The sequence below is a fragment of the Peromyscus leucopus genome, chromosome 15 (genome assembly GCF_004664715.2).
Source record: "Peromyscus leucopus breed LL Stock chromosome 15, UCI_PerLeu_2.1, whole genome shotgun sequence".
Lineage (NCBI taxonomy): Eukaryota > Metazoa > Chordata > Mammalia > Rodentia > Cricetidae > Peromyscus > Peromyscus leucopus.
The window spans coordinates 67,307,081-67,332,924 of record NC_051076.1 but is presented as its reverse complement, the minus strand read 5'-3'; the positions used below and the strand labels follow the sequence as shown (position 1 = coordinate 67,332,924).

The 25,844-nt window shown below is 44.8% G+C and overlaps 1 protein-coding gene across 1 annotated transcript; it reads right to left on the bottom strand.

Moving 5' to 3' along the window:
• Positions 1–634: 634 nt before the first annotated feature.
• On the bottom strand, positions 635–25,636 carry Insig2 (insulin induced gene 2). The gene is given in 7 exon segments (XM_028893942.2): positions 635–2,271; positions 3,519–3,618; positions 3,797–3,963; positions 7,776–7,900; positions 17,269–17,487; positions 17,490–17,650; positions 25,535–25,636. Coding segments are annotated over 6 exon segments (675 nt in total). The 5' UTR covers positions 17,512–17,650; positions 25,535–25,636; the 3' UTR covers positions 635–2,229.
• Positions 25,637–25,844: the final 208 nt, after the last annotated feature.

The following is a 25,844-nucleotide window of genomic DNA, read 5'->3' as shown; positions in this document are numbered from 1 at the left end:
AAGTGAGCAGCATGAGTGCAGAGGATTCAGTTAGACCGACTCTGTCTGCATCTCACCTCGGTAAGAGAAGATGGGAAACGTCCGCATTACCCAGAACTCCCCGGGCCTCAGTGGAGGAAGATGGGGATCGGTGTAAACTAACATTTAAGCACAGAATTAGCGAGGGCTAGGGAGAGGTGGCTCAGCAGGGACGGCACCTGCCTCACAGCCAGACAAGCTGAGTTGGGTCCTCAGAACCCAGGAAAAGGCAGGAGAAAGCCGACTCGGTGAAGTATCGGCAGGACTCCACCTAGGGCATTTTCAGTTTTCTCAGAATTTAGTCTCAGTTTTCAGAGGCCCAAATTCCTACAAGTTCAAATAATGAGAGCAGAGACACACCAATGACAATGTTTGCCATATTTCTAAGTGCAGAAAGATTTGTGTGATTATCAAAATAATAAAAACCATTTTATTTTTGCCAGAATTATCCTTTTTTGTTTATCATTTTCATTTGATAAACCCTCTATCCCAACAGATTTGCTGAATTTTCTTTCATCATTTCTTAGCATATCCAACCACCTGTATTAATTTTATAAGATTAGCCTACAGTCCCACATCAAAATATTTATCATGAAGAAAAAGGACTCACACATGGTGATAGTTACATATTTAATACATCTTGCTTTCAACAGCAATTTTCAAAGAAAACATATCATAGACCTTATAACTTATTAAAGATTTTATAGTGTTTACAAATTTGATTCTAAAAATAGACCTTATTTATTCTAATGAACAGCATCTGAAAGACAGACTAATAAACAATAGTGGTGTGCTCTCCACTCCTGTCATTGGCCTTGTGTACACATATTCCACATGGACACTCTTGGGATGCTCACACCCTTAGCCTGAGAACACAAAGCACATTACACTCTGGTGTACAAGATTTCAGTACTGCTTTAAAAGAAAAAGATTTAAAATATCTACTTGACACTGTAGGAACGCATGGGCACATGCACACACAAACACATGTATACATTTTCTCTCACACATTCAACACATAAGCACACGCACACCACAGTACTCGGAATCATTTACCCTCGTATGCCAGCTAATTAACAATTTCAGAAAGGAAGAGCGAGTGGGAAGTCCGCTGATACACTTAAACCGTAAGTAAACGGCAGGAGTTGTTAATGAGATGGGCCAGGAAGCTCTGTGAGTGCTCTCTCGATTCACTCTCCAAGGATGGAACCACTCAGCAGCAGACAGCAGCACACAGGAGTCCTGCGTCCACCATCCTCGGACCGCACTTGGGAAGGCAGCAGACTCAGGCCCGCCAGAGCTGGTCGGTGCCCCGGCCTGGCCCACCAGCATAGCCTGCTTTCTCGACCCAGTAGTAGTTCAGAGCCTTCACTTTGATCTACATGCCCGGTGTTCATTAATCATCCATGTGCTAGAGCAGTGAGCTTCCGAACCAAGTAACAGCTAATATCACTTTGGTTTCTGTGGCAGAAATGAAGGCCACACAGTATTCCCCAAACACATTTATCTAGTCAAATCCCCTAATTTTTAGTTACGCTTTTCCAAATCGAGACTCAAAGTAGGTTAATGCTGGTAACGCCCCTGACATCACATACACCTCTGGTAGTCTGTCAACACAGAAAAGTAGTCTTTGGATGCCTGCAGTACTGCAGTTTAACACCGTCTACGGGAAGTTCATCGCTAACACAGTAAGAGCGAAACTCTGAAACAGAGACCAAGCCCACACGGAGTGCTCGGAACACACACAGCTGCTTAGAAACAGGAAAAGGCACGACAGTCAGTGAGAGGTAAGACCAGCTACCCATTTGCTTTCTGTTCGGTTTCTTTTTAGCTTTCTTCTTCTGTTTCACTAAATTTCTAAATTGTTCAAAGCATTCTTATTCTCTGTGACAGTAATAGCCTAGTTTGGCACATCAACATTGTGATACAATGCATGGTATGTTTAAAAAATTTAGAAATTTCATGTACTCATAAACATATCTTTCATGTAGTGCACATATATCTTACATTTATTGAACTCAAACACCGAAAGGTTGGTAACTGATTTACAGAAGCAATCACAGACTGCAGAAACGTGTGTGTCACACACACACACCATCAAGGAAAAACTGCATCCTCGCAATTTTACAGTCCAAAGTTTCGTTGGTGTGCCTATCATATACACGCCGCTTTCCCATGGCTTCCTAGAGAAAAGACTGATTTTTGCCTTCTTCACTCTTGATGAGATTTTTCAGGAATAACTTTACATTCATACTGCAAGGTTAAAAGGTCAAAAGTTAACAGATTTAAAATCACTTGTGAATTGCAACTTCCAAACAAATTACAATGCTATAAAAAATGAAAGTCTTAATATGTTCACTTTATTCCTCAGACAACGAAGAGATACACAATGGCATTCTCAAAGTGAAAAATCTACGGGCAGCAGTGGAGGACACAAGAAAACATAATTTCCATACTGCAGGCTATAGGAGCCGGTGATGCAGGGAAAGCCTGTAATACGAAGGGCACAGTGTGTCTCCTCTGTGCTCACAGATCAGCCAAAGGTAAGCCATGAGCTTCAGGACAGTGCTGCATTCAAATCATTATTTCAAATCACTCTATGATTTAACAAAAAAAATAAATAAATACATTATAATAAAAAGGATCGAAATTAAAACAATCTTCTAAAAATATAGCTACCAAAACGAATAGTTGAAATTCAAAGGAAAAGAAACACAGCGTTAGAACTGGGTGTTCAGATTATCAAAAGGACAGCAAGTCAATCACAATTCTCCCAGCTGGCCAAACTCAAGTAAGAGCAATTACTGCTGTCGCCTCTCAACGTCACTGTGTAACTCTTGCCCCATGACCAGGGTTATCAGAGTCTTTTTCATTCATAACTAAAATGAGCATCTTGATCAGCTTGAAATAGTCTTAGTTTATAAACACTATAATAATATGTCCTTTTCATTTTCAAAACTGTTCCTTTACTAGGGGCTGAGGACGTGGCTCCGTTGATAAGAATGCTTGCTGAGTATGAAAAAGGCCCAGGGTTCAATCTCCAGGACCCCATACTCCAAGTATAGCGGAGCAGGCCTGTAATCCCAGCACTCAAGAGGTGGAAGCAGGAAGACCAGAAATTCAAGGTCATCCATCCTAAGCTACATAGTGAGTTCAAGACAAGGTGGGCTACTTGAGACTCTGAATCAAAAAAAAAAGAGATTGTTCTTTGTTGATGGACTAGAAAACTGTAAACTAACAAAAACAAAGCAACAAGAATCAAGTATCACTATATGGCTAACAAATTCTACCATACCACCCATAACCTAGTTTTCCTTTTCTCTCCAGCTGTTCCTTAAGTATCAATACTCCTCAGATTAAATTCTTCCAAATGATTTATTTCAATGAAAGTACAAAAGAGTTCAAAGAACACTGTCTTCATCGATGCTTGTTCCCTTGACCGATGGCCAATTTGAGGAATGGTATCATGCACCTCACACACTGCATGGGCCTCAGCTTACCATTGCCAGCTGACGACCAATGTTCCCCATTGTTATGCCTCCAGCAAAAAATATGCATGGCAACCAAGAACGGACATAGAGAAAATCTGGAGATGTGTATCTAGAACAACAGAAATATTTTAATAACCCATGGAGCAGAAATAAGGGCACTGAAGACAAGCATAACGAAAGTAAGTGATACTGCACATTAAACTGATGAACTCCATCGAGATCCTCAATTCTGAATGCAGTTTCTGCTGCTTACATAGCAACCAGGTAACGAGAAGGTCAATACTTACTGATAAACACCATTGTAGACGAGCAGCTGGGTGACAACAGTTGCTAAGAAAGCGATTCCAACACCAAGGCCAAAACCACTTCGGGATCTGTCAAAAGTCCACCACAGCCCTACTGACAGTGCAGCCAGCGTGAGAGAAAACTGGAAGCTGTTGTCAAAGTCTACTTTCTGAGACCCGTGCTAAGGAGCCATCACAAACTAAGGAAGCAGGTGACACCAACTCTTCACTTCTCCACAATGAGAGAAGTCACTCTATAATGAGGAGGGACTTGATTCTTCTGGAATGTCCTAGACCTTTTATCACAACACATGATGTTAAAGTAACATCAAGTACTTCTTGTAACCCATCCAAGAAAAAAAAAAAGGCTACACACATTCCTAATTGTAAAGTCAGGCATTCTTTAGGAAGTGCCTTTGTGGCTAAACATGTAACTGTGCACTTTGGATAGTAGTGCTAAGAGAACACACCTTTAAAAAAGAAAGAGACAGAGACAGAGACAGAGACAGAGAGAGGGGGGACAAGAGAAAGAAAGGAAGGAAGGAAGGAAGGAAGGAAGGAAGGAAGGAAGGAAGGAAGGAAGAAAGAAAGAAAGAAAGAAAGAAAGAAAGAAAGAAAGAAAGAAAGAAAGAAAGAAAGAAAGAAGAAAAGAAAAGAAAGAAGTAAAGAAAACCAATAATACTTCTCAAAAATGTTTAGAAGTACTTGAAAATCATACAGGAACTTGGAAATTGAAGAGCTGACAGCTATTAACAGGGTACCACACTGGCTGTGTGATTTACTGACAGACACATTTTATAATAATGCAGTTCAGAACAAGAGCACCAAGGACATAGCATCCCTTCTATTATGTCAACTGCTCTGGTTTTAATTTGTTGAGGATAAAGCCTTGAAGTGAACATTACCTTCCCCCTGCCAAAGGATTCTAGTGCCTGCGACTTTCTAGCGGGGCACTTTGCTCTGATGATATTTTATTTCTGGCACACACTTAAGCATCTATTCACAAATATATGGCCCCTTTTACTCAAAAATCTCTAAGCAGAATGAAGCTTTATGAATTCAATTTTCTGATTTTTTATTTTTTGCTAAAGGATTACACTAAGAAAATTAATTCTGAGTGTCATTAAAAGGGAATTTTCTATGCCTCAAAGGCTCCACATTGGCTCTGTAACTGCCTCCTTGTTGGACTAGAGATCTGACCAAACTAACTGGCCTTGTTAGTACTACAAAAGTCTCTCATTTCTTTGCCCCCCAAAACATGCCTAAGAAGCCACTTCTGGAGTCCAGGGATATCACACTTTCCCCCACCATTCCCACATTCTCACTAAAGCAGCATACAAAAGGCCCGCTTGCCAAGTCCTCAGCCTCTGAGGACAGCTGTATGCCACTCTCTAGAGATCAGTCCTTGTGAGTGGCTGATTTATCAAGGAACTAGCAGTCCATCTGGGGAAGTTTCTCTCTTCTTTTAGCTGTCCTTGTATGTACACTCTAAACACAAGGTTCTCAGCACTTTGTGCAAGAGGCATTCACATAAATAAACAGCAGGACAATAGTAACGGGGTCCATCTTGCTAACTAGATTAAGTTATTTAGCACAATAAGGAGGCTTTTAGGGTAAATCAGTCAAATATATCAATTTCAGAAGCTATACCTTGTGGTTTTTCCAAACCCTAAGTAACCTAATATGAAAAGTCTTTGCTATAAATTTTGTAAACATCTTCTATTTTCTTTAAAAGGTAGACGTGACAGCTAAGATTGCTATGTTTAAGTATTTCACGAAGAAACAAAGGGAAAGGGGAACAAAGCCAAAAACACATATTAAATGCTATGGCTTTTAAAGCTGTAGAAAGGGCTGTTCAAATTCCTCCACCTAAAAAGCAAAACAAGGCTGGGGAGACGCTCAGTGGGGAAATGGGCTGCTGTGCAGGCAGGGAGACCCGCTAGGATCCCAGCACCCACATGGAAAGCTGTGGGGAGAGGCAGGGAAAGATGTAGGAAAAAGTCATATAGACGCTTGGCAGTTTGTAAGCCAATTTTAAATCTTTAAATTAGAAAGAGAATAAATTAGAAGGGCGATATCCTGCATGTCTGGATAAAGCTGCGCCTGAGAGCCAAGAGCTACTAAATGAAAACCCTAGTGCCAAGTGTGAGACACTTCCTCATGAGTTGTTGGCCAAGGAGGCCCCAGAGGCTTCCAAGACAATCCAGGCTCTTGCTATTCCTCTTGGTTACCTACCAGAACTAGTTGGTGATAAGACCCTGAAGATAACATAAGGTGTAATATATAATTGCAAGGTGACTAGAAATCAAGCCACAACTCAGCTGAAAGCTTGCCCCTGCTGGCTAGCTTTCATAAAGCTGAAGGCGCTATACTAGCTGGTGGGGAGAAAAGGCATCTTACTGACCTGTGAGCCCTATGATTTACAACACCAACCTGCTAGGCAAGGTATGTGCACAGGTGCAATAGTGGTACCCCGGTTATGTGGGCACCAAGCACTCTCTTCTCAGAGTCCAAGCTCAGTCCACAAGAGAGAATTCATACCTGTCCTAAAGGCCGTCAAAACCCCAAGGCTGTGGAGGACTCGGGTCCTGGACGTGATCCTGCTGCTGCCAAGCTGTCATGGTGCCATGCTGTCTTCTAAACGTTTACATTTGCCCCATAGATAAATGCTACCCCCATCCGTCCTTAACCAGGTAAGTCTCTTTTTGCAATGAAATAAATGGGGGGTAAATACAAAGACAGATGGCTGCTCCAAGTGCTAACAGTAAGGGATGAGTGAGTGCCTGGCCCTACACAGGACTTCTATAGTACTCCCTGCAAGGTTCAAAGGCCACTGTAGAAGGGGATGTGGAGAGGATATAAGGAGCCTGAGGGTGAGGAGAAGGGCGGGCAGTGAATACTGTCTTCTGGACATGGCACAGCTAATGCAGACATGACTTCACAGGCATGGCTGCCTACAACGGGCCTACTGATAGTCAGTCATGGCTAGAGAGAGGCTCACGGAGTCCTTCCTCCACCTCTCCTGATGAAGTCCCGGCTACTGATGGACTGTGAGGGAGAGCAAGTCATCCTCTTCAGGTGTGTACACACTGAGGAGCCCACAAGCTCCAAAGGATACTTCCAAAGGAGACATCCACTGCCACACGGGTGAGATCCCGGTGAAATTCAGTGGACATCAAAACAAATAAAAAGAAAAAAAAAAACCCCGACAAGTCAAGGATGGGGGGGGGGAAGGACTTGCAGAGAGGAAATATAATAAAGAGAGGGTGGGGTCGCAGTCTCAGAGCGTGCTGCACACTCAATGTATGAAACTGTCCAAGAACAAACTCAATAGAAAGTATTAAAATGAAAGAAAGAAAGATGTCAGGATGAGACGCTGAAGATCACTGGTAAGGATCCAGACTGCATTGATACAGGTTAGCAAGTTGACCACACTGTTTCCCAATGAAAAACACAAAACAGAAATGTTGGAAATAAACCCCCAAACAAACAAGAACTGCACAGAAAACTACACTAGGGGCTAAAGCGGAAGGGCGGGAAGTCACAGCCAGCCGGGGTTAGCTAGCACAGAGAGACCCGGTCTCGTAATGAAGTTGGGGGAGCAAGGGTACTTTCTGGTGTTGAGTAAAACCAGTAAGTGTCAGTATACCTTCTTTAAGACTCTACTTTTCAAAGAGGACCTAAAACTATCTTACTCGCAAATCCTAAGAGAAGAAAGAAGGACGGGGGTGTTGAAAATGCACCTGTTTCATTTCTGAATGAACAAAATTACATGTAAGGAATCAGCAGCCTCGCGAGTCGAGTTTGGACATGGAAGTGCAAAGGAGCTTAAGCCAGGCTCTACCCCTCCGCTAACCGCACACTTGCTACCCTGGGGTCTCAACAACTGGGTCAGCACCGTGTTGTGACAACGTGAGGAAACCAGAGTGGACTACAGGGGCTGTAGTCAGGCCATCATTACTGCATGTTTCATAAAGGATACAGCACTGGCGTGATTGATACCCACGAACACTGCCACGCAGCGCATGACACTGGACCACTCTCTCTTAAATTTATGTGGTTCTCCTAGATGCCTGTCAATGCAGGGGTACAACAACCCAATCACAGCTGTGAAAAGAAGAAAGAAAAGTCAGTCAGCACCAGCACTGCAGGGCAGCATTATCTACACAAATCACTACAGCCCTGCCTTCAAGGCTCTTCAAAAAGAAAACTGCATCCGAATGACTAAGCGATGCCGGCATCTTTAAACTTACCTTCCAAAGGAAACAGGAGGAGCAGCAGCCCTGCAGAGGGCTCTGAAGACCTGCAGCACTCTCAAGGCTACACACACTGGAGAGGTGGGGGGCGACTCACAAGGAGCCAGAGACACTAACTCCCGTAGCTCCTAACGGCCTCTTCGAGACTTGAAGGTCCACGGTTACTCTCTCCTCACTTAAGCATGCTACTCCTCACAAGCAGAATCTAAGGGAGGTGAGGCAGCCGGCCTGTGAACTCACACAGCAGCCTTGCTTACACACCAGGCTCCCAAGGTCCTGACTGCCCTGTCCTGCCCTGCCCGCTTCCTGTCTGACCCAGCACTCTCTCTCTCCTGACAGTCTTTCACCCCATCCTTCTCATAGCACCGCTCCAATGACAACAAAAGGCTGCAGGCCACAGTCCTTCCTCCGACACACAGAAAAGAGGAAGGGCACGGGGTACACAAAAATGGCAGATTTGCTAGGGATGACAGTGCACACCTTTAATGCCAGCACTGAGAAAAAGTTCAAGGACAGCTTGGTCTACTTAATACATAGTCAGACCCCTGTCTCAAAAACAAACAAAAAACTACAAATTTATAGATAATATGTAAGTCTGCTGTTAAAAAGTAAGAAGAAAACCTCAGTGTGGTTTTTGCTTTGGGAAATAACATCTTGACTCCTACCTGGGTAAGTAATAATTAATACAGTACCTGTGTATAAGATATCCACAACTAAGACCTCAACTATTTTCACTAGCTTTACTTACCAAATCTCAGCATTTTACTCACTTAGAAGACTTAACATTTATGTGTATGTTTTGTGCATGCTCAGGAATGTGTTCTGGAACTTGTGGAGATCAAAGACCAAGCTTAGCTGTCTGTCACTCCTCAGCCACCACCACTTTGCTGTTTGAGATGGTCTCTCACTGCCCTGGAACTAGGTGAGTGGCCCAGTGGGCCCCAGAGACCCACCTATATCCGCCTCTTCTGCACTGGAGTACAAGCATGGACCACTGTGGCCAGCTTTTTTTTTTTCTTTCTTTCTTTTAAACGTGAGTGATGAGTGGTCAAGCAGAGGTCCTCACGCTCCCAAGGCAAGCACTTCACTGACTGAGCCAGCTCCCAAGCCCACAGGGAAAATGTATTTATTTGCTAAAGATTACTTCTTAAATTTGTGCGTATGTATGCATGTGTGCCTTTTAGTACCCATGTGCATTTGGGTGCCACGGAGGCTAGAAGAAGACCCAGGATCCCCTGAATTACAGGAGGTTGTAAGCCAATGTGACCAACTCAGGTCCTCTGAAAGAACAGTAAGCACCATCTCTCCACATAAATACGCACCCTTTTAAAATTTAAATATAAATTAAAAGAGTAAAAAAGAAAATGAACACTGGAAACCAACTAGTATTCAAAAGCCACAGGCGAGTAGAGCAATGGAGCAGCGTGGGAAAGAGATGACCAGCTCTATGCTCTTTACACCTTAGCTTAGCTGGGAACAGGTGGTTCACAGGCCATCCCGAGACCAAAGCTCAGCAATGCAGAGAGCTCCAATGGCTGCTAGAAAATGTAAGTCTCAGGGCCTGGTGATAGCTCAGTTTGTAAGTGCTTGCCTTGCGAGCCCAAGGAACTGAGTGCAAACCCAAACAAGAAAAGCTAAGGTAGACTGTGTCTGTGGGGTGACAGCCGAGGTTATTCCCTGGGCCTCCACATACATACATGCGTGTGTACTTGCACATGCTTCTACATACACATGCACACACACAAAGAAAATCAGTGTTATGGTCCTATTTAAAACGCACTACTGAAAAATCCCACGGGATGAAGTGACAGCATTTCTAAATTTCTACATGATTAAAATGACAAGCATACCTAATAATTGAAACATGTCTAAATGACACTTTTTCCTCAAGGGGTATCGCAAACAGCTCATTTGCCTTGCCATTCCACTATTCTCTATAGAACATATGCATACATATACAGATGCATACTGATGCTGATGCATCTACCTATCACCTATCTACCATCTATCATCACCTAGCCACTCTCTATCATCCACTATCATCTTTCATCTATCTGTATATCAATTAATTCTCTCCATCCCCTGCATCTTTCTCCTGTTTGCCTGTGGCTGAGTAAAAATCCAACCAGAGCAGGCATTCCAAGTCAATTTTCCTCAGCAGCTGATGCCACAGGTAAAGAATTATCATACAGAGATGCTGACATGTACGTGCAAAAGTATAAATAAGTAAAACTGACTCTGTTCCTATGCAAGTGAGAGACAACTGAGAAGAGAAAGGGAAAACACAAAGAAGGAATTTAAACGGCCATGCTGCCAACCTTGGGATTTGCCAATAAAAAACCAAGTCCGTTGAGTATGCATGGTGCTCAGCTGCTCACTGAGAGGGAGAGTTTGGGGAAGCTTGTCACTTCCCATTAAATGTCTTTCTTTCTTTCCTTTAAATAAAAGCATGGCAGTCTGATAGGAATATACACAGCGCAGTGAGGATCTACTGTCTGAGAGCTCAGTGGAGTATGTCTGGGCTTCCTCTTCTCTCTGCACCATTTTTTTTTTTTAAACAAGAGGCTTAAAATCATGCTGTGTAAAATCATATGCAAATACAATCCTGCTTAATCAGATGGTTCTCTGATGTAAAATCACGTGTCTTCTGATATCTTTAAGTGATTCCCAGTAACAATCTGCCAAGAGCAGAGACAAAAGGAGTCTGTGCAGCACCAGTAGTAAGCCGTCACTCTCTCAGGGTGGCGTGCTCAGCGCAGCGAGGCAGGAAAAGGAGCACAGTTAAATTAGACATCCAGCAGGGAGGGGGTTGAAGACACCCAGACCACTCAGCAAGACACTCCTCCCCGGAGACACAGCAGAAGCAGATCATGTTTTCACTCAGCAACACTTAAGCCCCATAATGGATCTTGCTCTTGATATTTGCGGGGGATTTTAAAAGGGAAAAAAGAGGGCTGGGAATATGGCGGAGTCGGTGAAACGCTTGCTGTGTGAGCCCAAGCACTGGAGTCTGAGCTCCAGAATCTACTTTAAACACACACACACACACACACACACACACACACACACACACATGCACATATACACACACACACACCACACACACACACACGCACACACACGCACGCACTTGCACAAATACACACACACACATGCACAAATACACACACACATGCACAAACACACACACACGCACATGCACACATGCACAAATACACACACACACACACCACACACACACACCACACACACACATGCACAAATACACACACACACACGCACAAATACACAAACACATGCAAAATACACACACACATGCACAAACACACACACACGCACATGCACACATGCACAAATACACACACACACACGCACAAATACACAAACACATGCACAAATACACACACACCACACACGCACATGCACAAATAAACACACACACCCCACACACACATGCACAAATACACACACACACACAAATACACACACACACGCACAAATACACACACACACATACAAACACACAGACCACACACACACACACACGCACAAATACACACCACACACACACACACACACATATACAAACACACAGACCACACACACACACACACGCACATATACAAACACACAGACCACACACACACACACACACATGCACAAATACACACACATACACACATACAAACACACAGACCACACACACAAACACACAGACCACACACACAAACACACAGACCACACACACACACATGCACAAACACACACACAAACACACACACACATACAAACACAGACCACACACACACACACACACGTGCACAAATACACAAACACACACACCACACACACATACACAAACACACACACCACACACATATACATCACACATATACATATCTCACACCACAGACACACACACAAATACAAACACACACACACATCACATACACACACCACACACATATACACATCTCACACACACACCACACACATACATAAATACAAAAACACACACACCACACACATTACACATATACACATCTCACACACACACACACATACCATACACACTACACACCACACACACCACACACATATATACACATCTCACACACATACACACGACACACACCACACATAACACACACACATGCACAAATACACACACCACACACATACAAACACACACACCACAAATACACACACACCACACATATACAAACACACACATACACATCACACATATACATATTTCATACACACATACCACACACACATACACAAATACAAAAACACACACACACACCACACACACACATCACATACACACACCACACACACATCACACATATACACTTCTCACACATATACATACCATACACACTACACACCACATACACCATACACACACCACACATATATATATACACATCTCACACACATAACACACACATACACACACACACACACAGAGATGCAGAGACACCTACTTGGTGAGTTCCACGCCCATAGGAGACTGTCTCAAAAAACAAAACAAAAAGTTAGATGGCATCTGAGGAAGAAGAGCTGAGGCTGTCCTGTGGCCTACACACACAAACACACATACCCACGCACAGACACGCACACATTCATCAACAAGGGCGAAGTGACACAGCATTCCTGAAGGCTGGACCAAGAGCTGACAAGCTGCTGAGGGCTTTCATCTTGCTTCCCGCACATAAGCAGGGCAAAGTGCTGGGCTGTCTGGAAAGTTCCACAGAAGTGACCCTGAAGGCAGGCATGGAAACAATTCTCTCCTCAAAGAGGGGTGCCTGAAGGAACCAAAGCACAACCAGAGACAAGCAGCATTACCAGGAAACTGTAAGGTTTGAGCATGAAGGGAGGCGTGGGGCCCAGAAAGGCTCGGAGTATTAAAAAAACAGCCCAAAGTATGTCACAAAGGCTTTAACCCTGTGTATGTTCAAGATTGGGCCGGGCGGTGGTGGTGCACGCCTTTAATCCCAGCACTCGGGAGGCAGAGCCAGGAGGATCTCTGTGAGTTCGAGGCCAGCCTGGGCTACAGAGCGAGTTCCAGGACAGGCACCAAAACTACACAGAGAAACCCTGTCTCAAAATACCAAAAAAAAAAAAAAAAAAAGATTGGGAAAACCATGCCACCACATTGTGTGTCAGACACAGGCCATCATTCTCTCAGCCCAGAGTGCTCAACAAAACATGGAAGCGGGATGGGTCAAAACAAGGACAGAAAAAAATGACTAATATCTCCAAGCTCAGGGGGCGGGGCCAGTACTACCAAAGGGAACCCTGTGACCTGTTCGGGTTTACCATGGAGGTGGGTCGGGGAGGAGGGTCCACCAAAGGGAACCCTGTGAGCTGTGTGGTTTACCATGGAGGTGGGCCGGGGAGGAGGGTCCACCAAAGGGAACCCTGTGAGCTGTGTGGTTCACCATGGAGGTGGGCCGGGGAGGAGGGTCCACCAAAGGGAACCCTGTGAGCTGTGTGGTTCACCATGGAGGTGGGCCAGGGGAGGAGGGTCCACCAAGGGGAACTCTGTGAGGTGTGTGGGCTCACCGTGGAGGTGGGACAGGGCGGATGGAGACCTCACTAGGAAAGAGGTAAGGGACCGCTTGACGAGAAGAATCCTTCATATGACTTTCACAGGTCTGGCTACTTGTGACTTTGGAGACAACTTCTCTACTTCTTTTAGTCACAATACAGCAATTGTGTATTTTAAATATTTATTCTTTGGCACTAGTAACAGTAAGTCTCTAATCCCAGCACCCAGGAAGCGAAAGCAGGATAATCAGGAGTTCAAGGCCAGTCTCACCTACAGAGTGAGTTGAGGTCAGCTTGGGATGCATGAGATTTTTATTGTATGGTTTCAAATATAACAAGACTATAAGAAGATATCCTTTAGAAGGCTTCCTTGATGATCTCAGAGACACAAATTTTCCAATTCCAGCTCTGGTGCACCACACATAACACCGGCCTTCCTAAGCTTGTTTAGACCTCTGTGGTGAAGACACCACACACTTTGGTCATAAGGCATGGAGAAATCAAGCTGGTGCTGACAGGAAGCTTCCTCCGTGCTGGCTAGCTTTCATAATACTAAAGGTGCTGTGCAGGCAACGGATGGGGGGCGGGGGGAGAGCGGGGGACGTGGGGTGTGGGGGGGGACAGGACGGTGACTCATCAACAGTCCTACTTAGCTGTGAGCCTGTGAGTTGCAGTAACTGGCATGGGAAGATGTGCCCATGGGTACAATGATGGCAAGAATGTTAGGGCGATGCCCAGAAGAAAACGCATGCCGAGAGCATAAACCTGGCCAAGAACCCAGACTTAGGGAGCTCACGACCCCCAGAGGTGAAGCTACTCCTCTTACTTTGCTAAATGGACTTACTCTCAAGCTCCCTCTAAACCTCTATCTGTGGCCGTAGATTAGCGCAGCTATCACATCTCCCTGGGGAAGTTTCCTTGTGCAGCAGATGGCAGTCAGCACAGAAACCTACAGCCGTGAGAGCGCAGAGAGAAGGCTCTGCCGAGCGCTCAGGCACAAACGGGACATCTGTATCAGCCCCTCACTCCAAGAACATAGTGGAGAGAGATCGTCGGCACCAACGGTCAGGGAGGACCTTGGTGAGACAACTTCCAGACATTACAGGGCTGTGGCACTAGTGAACTCACAGCAGCCGCGGCTGCCTGCACAAGATGACGCCTGTCGGCATTCCAGCAGGGAGCAGGGGACACGGTCCGGCTTCCACCCCTAGCTGAGGAGCTACTGACAGTTGATGGTTCCCGAGGGAGGAAGAATCGGTTTTCTGTAAGCATGTGGCCACTACCCAATGGTAGTTCCACATCCATCAGCATATGGGGAAGTACAAATTGTACTTGGAGTCTGTGAGATTCAGAAAGGAGGTTAAGGTGAGGATGTCAAGTTGGGAAGGGGGTGGGAGGTAAGGGAGGAATAGGAAGTGAATCTGATCAAAATACACTGGACGGGATGGGTGTGGTGGCACAGGCCTTTCACCTCAGCACTCAGGAGGCAGAGGCAGGTGGATCTCTGAGTTTTGTCCAGCCTGAGCTACACTGTGAGTTAGTTCCAGGCCAGAGTTACACAGCGGCACCCTATCTCAAAACAAATAAACAAAAAGCAAAATTCCGTATGTATGAAATTCTCAAAGAGTTAACACAAATATTTACATGTATATACACATGCAAGTAACATTATGTGGACAGAGCAGGTTGTGCTTACATATTTAGGTAGGTGTGTGTGTGTGTGTGTGTGTGTGTGTGTGTGTGTGTGTGTGTGTGTGTGTAAAACAACAATTATAGAAAGAGGCCACAAATTACAAAAAGCAAGGTGGGGTACATGGGAAAGGCTAGAGGAAGGAAAGGGAAGGGGAAAAATATTTTTTAATTTCAAAAAAAAATTAAAGAAATTCTCCAAAAAAATCCTCTTAAAAAAGAAAAAAGAAGATGAGAGGAAAGAAGTGTGATCCACAGAAGCTCGTGAGACTCCCCAGCAGTGCCCTAAGAAGCCATCAGCTTCCCAGGACCACACTACAGGGATGGGTGACTCCTGTTCCTTTACAGTAAACAGGATGAGACCTTCAAGTGGACAGCTGCTGGATCTAGAACCCAAGTGATCTGCATCCTGGAGGAGACAAGAACTAGAAGTTACTGGGAAATGTTTTCTCTTCTGAATTTAAATGAAGGAAAATACAGGTAGGTCAGCAGATAAGAGTGAGAAGATACACATTCTCTTCTCTCCTTGGACCATTACCCAGGAAACCCAGGACTAAGCACCGTGAGAACTTCTCTTAACTGAGGGCTCCAAAGGTTCCAAGGCTACCTGCGCCACATGGAATCTGACTGTCCACATAGCAGGGCTACGTTACTGTCCAGCAGGTTTCATGACATTACTTGAAGACATCCCACCAGTCAACCTCAGCTCTTGGACAGACACACCTCCAATCTCTAGCTCTGGGATGTAGGGCAAAGAGTGCCCACGTTGTGTCTCAGAGTACTCCTGTATACTAAGTACAGACATACAGAATTACAACCATTTTCTTCCACATGCCTATGACCACCTTCTATTACTGTATTATATAAAGCAGTGTTGACCTATTGACCTTGTCATTAGACACAACTAAAGAGCTGTCCATTACAGAGCTCGGCATCATTTGAGCATCTGGAAATGCTCTACTTGGCCATCAACAAGCCACTATTGAAAATAGTCAAAGTCACTAACAGGATTATCAGGATTTTGTGCAAAGACAGTCTACCTCATTGATCTGTTCAAATATTTACTATTCTTCTGGTACATTTAAAAACCAGGCAGCAAAAATAAAAGCATATATAAAAATATAAAAATACATTAAGTTTTCAACTTGAATAAAATTATTACACTTATCAAATTTTTATCTGCTTCAAACATAAAATTATAGCCCATACATCAAAACTTTTAAACAACCCTGAATTATTACCAAAATAACTTAGTAATATTTAGATGAAGTGAGAAAAATGAAAGATGTTAACTGCCGACCCCGAAGCAAACGAGAATTGGTTTTATGGTTCAATTTGAAAAGTGCAGGGTCAGGTACCCAGAGTACCTACTGGATGACCCCAGGGACAGCACTGAAGGCAGAGATGATCCCAGAGGACAGAAAGCAGGGCCCCTGCAGCCTGAGGCTGGGGGAACGAAGGAACAGAAGAGAGCACAAAAGGATCTGGGAACAACAGAAATGCTCCACAGCTGGGGGGAGGCGGGGGGGCACACTACATGATGGCATACATGTGCCAAACATATCCAACTTCACTCACAGAGTCCATTGCACTCTATTTATCCTTAGCTCGGAGGGTAGAATGCTGTCCACAAAAGCATGAAGCCCTGAATTCAGATCCTCAGCACCTATTAAAAAGACATTGTGGTGATACACACCAAGAATCCCAGTGCTGGAGAGATCAAGACAGGCAAGATGCCAGTCTACCCAACTGGTGCATCCAGATTAAGTGAGAGAATGTCTCAGAAAACAGTTTAGAGAATAACTGAGGAAGACCCCCAACACTGACCTCTGGCCTCAACGTGCAGGCACACACATGTTTATGCAGCACACCCACACACATGTGCAACCCTCAACCCCTGACACCCATCTGTCACTTAGACAATACCCTATCCATTTGTAAGCAACCCAGAACACAATGCCTCACACATACCTGAGGCTGTGCCGCAGCATGGTGGTACCCACCATGCAGATGAAAAGATGCTTGTGACCACATCAGGTGGAAAAAGTGTCACGTTTCTCTGAATCTGGAGCAAGTTCAACACTAAGGCAAGGAAGACTCCAATGAAGAAGAGCACCACCCCTCGGATCACCACATTCACACTCTGGCTGGTGACAGAGGAAATATAGGGGCCACACTTTTTGGGCCCAGTGACTCGGTCTTTCCTTCCGCCATGGTTTCATAAGTCCAGTAGGCCTAAGCCGTAAAATAAAATAAGGCTTCTCAGTGGAAAAGGTGAATTGTCTGTGAATCGAAGCAGACCAATGTTTCAATGGTACCACATCTTGTCTGAACGTGGAACCTACCAGAAATCCTACAAGAGAAAAGAAGAAAAAAAATCAGCATGTGTCTGATACATGACTGTCCAAGTTTTCACACTTCAGTAGTAGGTAGGCAGATACGGAATGAAACAAGTTCGTTACACTAGTTTATTTAAATTATTTACTCAATAAGAAAACCCTTTAAAAGAGCCTTTATATGCATGCTGTAAAAAAAATAAAATTAAAAGTGCTACATGTATATTTACTAGGATACAACAGGTGACTTAAGAGACCTCAGCCAGAGAGCTAGAGACGGCTCAGCAGTAGGAGGTCTTGCAGAGAACTTAGCTTCCCAGCACCCACATGCAGCTCACAAATGCCTGTAGCTCCAGTTCCAGAGGAATCAATGCCCTCTTCTGGGCTCTGTGGACAGCAGGCATGCATGTGGTCCACATACACACATAAACACCCACAAACATAAAATACAAACAAATCTTCACCGTCTGAAATGACAGCTCAGCTAGTGAAGAGTTTAGAGTAAAAGCATGAGGCCCTAAGTCTGATCCCCAGCACCTACGGGAAAAGTTGGGTGTGGTGACTTGTACCTGGGATGCATGCCAGGGGTGGAGACCGGGAGACAAGAGGATGCCTGGAGCTCACTGGCTGCCCGGCCTAGCCCTATCTCAAAATATCAGTGGAGGACAACAGAAGATACCCACATCTAAACACACACACACCCCTACCCCTCAGCATTAAAATAATAGAAAAAGTTTTCCCTACCTCAGAGAATAGCCAACCAGGTAATCCAAAATACTTCTACTGGGATCTACAAGAACACCCGCATCTCCAGATTGTCTGCCTAAACTCCACCCCATCAGTTGCAACTTAATACCTTTTTTTTTTTTTTTTGGTTTTTCAAGACAGGGTTTCTCTGCTTAGCTTTGCGCCTTTCCTGGATCTCTCTCTGTAGACCAGGCTGGCCTTGAATTCACAGAGATCCTCCTGCCTCTGCCTCCCGAGTGCTGGGATTAAAGGCATGTGCCACCACCACCCAGTGCAATTTAATATCTTATACTTTCCCCAAAACCAACAAATTCTGACTGAAGACAATGGAGTTTTTGATAATAAAATGTGATTTGCTCATGAGGACAGTGTCCACAGAACAAAAGGACCCATCCCCGTGTTTAATGCTTACATTGCTGAATTTTTGCACCCAAGCGTCTTTTGAAAACCAACCCAACAAGCACCCACCTACACATATACCAGCCAGAAAAGCCAGACCTCAGCCACTGTTCCCAGGACCACAGCAGTGTGGTCAGCCAAGTGTTGCGACCATGGGGTAACTGTGATGAGGAAGCCGAGGAAGCCGAGGAAAGGCATCAAGATGTGCAACACAACCCAGTAACTGCCTTCTGAGGGTAAGGTTCAGTGTTTGTTCACTCCTCTAACAAAAGTGACTGCTGGGGTCCAGCTGGGGTCTCCCCAGGACTGCTGTGTTGGCAGTTTAGGCCTCATTGTGATGATGAGATCTCTAAGAGGTAAGGTCTAACCTAGAGGTGGTGGTGGGGCAGCCTGGCTTTGGCACATTTATGGTGATGATCGAGAATTCACGGTCACCCTCAACTCCATAGAAAGCTAGAGGCCAACCTGGGCTATCAGACATGTTTTAAAGAGACACACACACCAAAAGAATGTTCTTGGGCTAGTTGGGGGCACTGCCCTGGGAGGGAAGAGACTGAGACCTCAGCCCCTTTTCTCCCTAGCTGGTAATGTGATCTCACCCTTTCACAACTGGTGCTAGCCAGATATGGCCTTGGATCTCCAGAATGGTGAATAAAATAACCTGTTTTCTTTACAAAGTTAGCCTGCCTTCAGTATTTCCTTACAGTAACACAAACTCATCTGTCAATGCAGTGATCCTTCACCTGTGTTAAATCACGTGGGAGACTTTGTATGTCCCTTTCCAAGCACCTGACACAGGTGACTCACTTAACCCTCACAATATCCCTAGAGGATCATGTGACCATCCTGGGCTGTGACACTGTCTCAAAAACTAAAATAATAACAACAACCCTGAGAGCTAAGTATAGTTACAAGTGAGGCAAGCAAAGAAAGGTTAAGTCTATGCACCTGGTAAGAAGCATAGCTTGAATCAAACCCATCGTCCAACTCCCTTGCTTTCTCCATGATGGTGAGCTTCTCAAACGGCCATGCACCTTGCCCTCACTGCATGCTAACAGTTTTGAAATGTGAAAACACTAGGTTGGCATTTTGCTTTGTCATTTATTTTCATCTTAATCAACTACACTATATCTTGGGCTTCTCTCTAAGTCAGTACCTAAGCGGCACGTCTTGTGACTATGTGAGTGGGCAGGCTTGCCACAGTGCACATGTGGAAATCAGAGGACAACCGTGGATGCCGGGCTCCTCTCCCACCACGTGGGCCCTGCGGAATCAAACCCAAGTTGTCAGACTTAGCACAGGCTTAGCTTTACTGAGCCATCTCACACAGACAGAACTTCAAACAGCTACCTCGTAATTATCTGTAGAGCTGCTTTATGGGTTATAAACTTTTTACGTCGCTCTTATTCACCATTAGATCTCCACTGTATTTCTGCATGTAGCAATCTTCCTGCTTAGCCCACAGGGATAGGTGCACCACATAGGTGAAGTCAGGTTCATTCTTCTAGGATCAAACTCTCTTGGGCTCAGCTCAGCAGTCCTTTGAAAAGGCAAATCTAATCATCTAAAATACACTGCCTCTAAGTTTCTAATTTTCAAACTACCTTAAACATAAATTTTGGAACAAAACTCAATGTCTCAATATCAGAGTGGTGCTTATATATGGTCAACAGTCATCATGGGCTCAGCAAGATGGCTCAGTAGGTAAGGGGTCTTGCCACCAAGACTCATGACAGTGTTTGATTTCCCAGAATCCATGTGGTAGACAGAATGAACCAACTCCTGCACACTGTCCTCCGAACTCTACACACATGTGGCATGTGCATGCCCACACATGTAAGCACACACACACACACACACACACACACACACACACACACACACACATACACACAATACATAAGTGTAATAAGAAACTTTTAAAGAAATTCCTATTATGAAACAGAAAACCTATTAATTTTCAATCCCATTTAATGAACACTTAAACAATAAGCTTTGTTTTGTTTTTTTTTTTTTTTTTAAGGTGGGGTTTCACATAGCACAGGCTAGCCAAAGTAGGTCTTAAACTTCTGATCCTCCCACCTCCACCAACCCCCTTATGAATGTACCCTACTCCTGGAGCTGAGACTATGTGTGCTACCAAATCCAACTGTGCAGTGCTGAGGCTCGGGCCCAGTCTTTCCTCACTGAACCATCTCTCCAGCCCTACGGAATAGAAATGTACATACACTACATCAAGGTGAAAAAGATGCTTTACAGTATAAAATAACAACAAGAAAACAAACAAAACACCACAAATGGCTCCCTTCCACACTGTATGCGACCAACCACTCTCCTGCCTAGACTCTAAGCAGGCATAGCCATCTTAGCCCTCCACACAGCATGAATAACAGTCAAGAAACCGATTGTTCTGCCTATGAATTTTTCCAAAGTGGAATTAACAGCAACATATAGCTTTGGTTCAACAGTATTTTTAGAAAAATTAATTACTTTAATTAGCTAGTCCCATCCATTTCCAGAGAGAGCTGGCCAGAAACTGCCAGCGAAGCCTTGGTGAGTTTAGGTCAGGTGATCTCTTGCTGTGTGGACACTGTTCTGAGCCTGGCATATTATTTAGCATCCCTGGCTCCTGGCCACTAAATGCAGGCCTCCCCGGTTTGTGATACCCAAAATTGTACCCACAGTATTTCCCAATCCCCTGAGGGAGGTTCTGTCCTCCAATGGAGCTGCTGACTACTGGAGACTCCTTCCTCATCCTGCCGGTCTCCTGAAGACCTTGGGAGCCGTTCATTTGTGTTCTTTCCACTGCTGTTTATTTGACCTTTCCTGGCAGCCCTTCTCCAGTTCCTACTTCACCCCCACAAGTCTTCTTGAAAAAGAACACAGCATTTGTTTCATGTTTATTTGAAGCAGAACCAAAGGACTAACTGTGGTTACATCACAGCACAATGATATATAATTACCAGGGACAAAAATAAAGGCTACAATACTTCACCATCAATGTCCTAAAATTTAAGGACTGGAAGGGGGCCAGGAGACCATCTAGTCCATGCAAAGTAAAAACAAAAATGTGTATGTATGCATTTTTTTCAGAGTTCATACACATACTCAAAATTCTCCAGTATCCACAGTCAACAATGGGCCATCAAGCCAGGAAGGCAGGCCGTGTGGTGGCCCAAACCTGTTGAGGAAGAGAGGGAGGCAGGAAGACTGGAAGGCAGGGAGGGAGGGAGGCAAAGAGGGAGGGAGGGAGGGAGGGAGGGAGGGAGGGAGGGAGGGAGGGAGGGAAACACAATCAACCTAACAGTTCTCACTCACTTCAATAGAGTCACAGTCTTCAGGTGAATTAACAACTCCAGGAAAGAGTGAATTTAGCCGGGCATACTGGTGCAAATCCCAGCACTTGAGAGGTGGAGGCAGGAAGATCTGGAACTCAAGGCTGCTGTCAGCTACACAGTAAGTTCAAAGCTAGACATGGAGGCATGAGACACTGCCTCAGAACACAACGAAGAGCAGTGCAGCACCGCATTCGGGGAGCAGGGGCCACTTCTGGATCTTTCCATGACAATTACATATAAATACGTACAATAAGCAGGTTGGTCAAACAGATAGGAAATCCCACAAAAATCTTCACTACCTCCTAGACAATAGCGAAGTTCCTATTAGAAGAAAACCATGTTTAATGGGCTGGTGAGGTGGCTCCGAGGTAACAGATCCAGAAGCCCAAGGTGGAAAGAAAGAATCAACTCCTCAAAAGTTGTCCCAACATCCACACGTGTGCTGTCTCTCCCCCACAGACACACTGATGGTAACAGTAATAATAAATAAAAAATTAAAAATAGTTAAAAAAGCATGCTTATAATCTCTGTATTGCACTAGGAGGGTGGGGTATTTTAAAGGCTTTGGGAACAAATGTAGCATAATTTATTTTAAAGTCCCTTTAGCGATTCACATTTTCTTAAAACAAATGTAGCTATGTATTTAAATATTATACTTATATCAAATGGAAATTTGGTTCTCCGAATTTTTTAATTTTATCAAAAAACTTAGATTATTACAAATAATTTTAAAGCATAATACCTCAACAGCTCCTGATGAGTCAATGTTAGTATAGGCAGGTGTTTTTAATTCCCATTGTACAAAGTCAGATAGGTTAATTTGTTTTGTTGTTTAAAACAAGATTTCACTATGTAGACAAGGCTGACCTCAGATCTCTTGATTCTCCTTCCTTGTCCTCCAGAGTGTGGGGATTACAGACTTGGGCCACCAAACCAGGCTTCAAATAGGCTGGGTAACTTTGCAAGATGGTCAAGCTGTTACCAGGTAGCCATATTTGGGCCAACCTGGCAGCCTCCGTGAACAGAGTTCCCTCCACTGCCCTTCACAAACACCCATGAACAACGTAGGTGACCCACAAGAAACTGCTTTTAAGGTCCTATTCATGAGCTACTATTAACTACAAAACAACGCTTTGCACAGTCTAAGAGAAAACTTACCAGAGGAGAGGCAGTATTCTACCTTGAGCCCTGATCTACAATTCCCATAAAGTATATGAATGAACACAGAATAATAGTTCACACAGTTTGGGCAAGATCCATGACAAATTATCAAAGCTGAAAAAACACTGTCCCGTGTGATTTGTGTTAGTGGACTGATGCCATTACTTTCAGACAAAAGAGAGGCATAAGTAACTCTAAGCATTTTACAAGTAAATAGAAGTTTATGGTGGCCCCCAAAATAACTTATAGGTAATAAGCATTTGAAAAAAAAACAAAAAAACACAAAAACGAAATAGAGCAACAACCAGTTGGAGTCTAGGCTTTGTTTTTGTTGTTGTTGTTTGTTTTTGTTTTTGTTTTGTTTTGTTTGTCTTTGAAGCAGGGTCTCATTAGCCCAGGCAGACTTCAAACTCAATACATAGCCACAGATGACCTTGAACTTCTGATTCTCCTGCCTCCACCACCCAAGAACTGGGATTTCAGGCATGCACCCTCACACCTGGTTAAAATCTAGTAACTTAAGAACCATGTGATTTTTAACAATTATAAGCAAACAAGATTATTCATTTTCCAGAAATTAGTGGTCACATAGGTAAGTTTTTTGCATCTGCTGATGACTGCCTCTTCAGGGACCGAGTCAGATACAACACCAAATAATAAAGTTAAATTACTACCGCCCATTTTTTTTCAACACATGCTGTGCTCATTAAAACAACATTCACAAAACAGAACAAGCACCAGCATTACAAAAACACAATTCAACGACATGGTTTAACCCTCCTTAAATAAAAGGACATAGATAAGACTCTCAGCCTAGATGCATTTGAACTCTGGAGAGAAAAAAGTATTCCCTGAGTATATCGAAGCTCTTTTCTCTCCACATTAAAACCCAAATACAGAGAAATCTAAGCAAGCAACAGTCACTGCTTTAAACAGAAAGTTTAGTCCTTGAAAATGTCACTCTACTGTTTGAGGGTAATTTTCTAGAAACAATGAAAACACTATTCTTACTGAACTGCACATTGTCTTTTCCTTTTCAATATCCTCATCTAAAAACACAATTATCAGTTTAAAAAGCATCAACCTTTTCCCCAAATACAAATAAATGATTCACAGACTGGTCATTCCATAACAGATAGTTGAGCTGAGTACCATGAAAACAAATAAAACCAGTAGGATTACAAATCCAGAAAAAGAATGGAGGAAGAAAACAGGAGAACACCAGTTCATTGTTTTTTCCCCACGGGGCACTGATGAGTAAGGGGCACCCCTTTATTCGTTTTCATTCAGTGGTTCACCATCAGGGCCAAACCCCAAAGGCAAGGGGGTGGGGTAGAAATGGGACACACGGCATGGCAGCCTTCATTTTTTTGTACCCAGGACTGGAGCCTGTCTTTCATTGGCACGGTCAGTTTCCTTGCGATGCCGATGCTAGCCAGCTTCAGGGGCCCAACTGTCAAGCCTATTTGCTCTAGCTCCAAGAATTTCCTCACCAATCCTACAAAACAGCGAGCCCTTCAGGGTCTATCCTCCCCCCCCCGACACACACACACACACACACACACACACACACACACACACACACACACACACACACACACACACACACACACACACACACACACGACATAGCTACCACCACCCCCGAACAACTTTTCCCAACATTAACCGTACTCGAGTTATTTTCACTCAAGTTTTAACACCCTCTCCACGTCCCTAGCCCCATCCTCAGCAAGGCACTGCTTTCCTTTACCAGGCTGCTCCTCCCCACTGAACGACCCCAAAACCCCAATTACTGTCACCAACCGACTTCCGAGGCCCTGGCAAGAGCTCTCTCTGGCTGACCCCACTGATCCACCTAAAAGGGTTTCACTTCCGATCCCAAATCCCTACTCTGAGTAACTGAGTGTCCTCTTGGGTCGGTAGATTCTAAACTCACTACGATTATGTTACCTAATAATTTCGACCCATCCCCTAGACAAGCCCGAGTCTTTCTCCCTGGCTACAAGTCATCCAAACCCTGTCAGGTGTACGCTAGACAGCAGCCTGCCCGTCTCTGTCCCCAAACAGACCTCCAGGGTCGCCCTTCCCGCCGTCCTCCAGCCGTCTTCCACTCGGGCACTCTTCCTCCGTCCGGAGACCTCGGCGCCCCTGCCCCGAGCCTGCCCCCCACCCCACCCCGGGCCCGCTGCCCCCTCCTAGAGCCCGCCGACCTCTCTCCAGGTAAACCGGGTGCCCTCGCCCAGCAGGCCCCACCTGCGGGTCCTGGATCCCCCAACACCTGCCACCAGGATGCCCAGCCTGCAACGTCAAAGCAGACACAGCTCCTCTTCCCCGGAAGCCACCGCGTTCCTCGAGCCGTCCCCTTCCAGATAAGCTCACCTGCGCTCCGCCGGGAGACCCCCAATTCACCCCCGCCTCCGCCATCTTCAGGGACCGGCCCCCGGACCTACTCCCCTCCCACAGCTCCGCCGGAGCCGCACTGCGCCTGCGCGGACCGGGCGCTGCGCGCAGAAGGTAGGGGCAGAGGAGCTTCCGGTTGCGGCTGCGCGCCCCTAAAGACGGG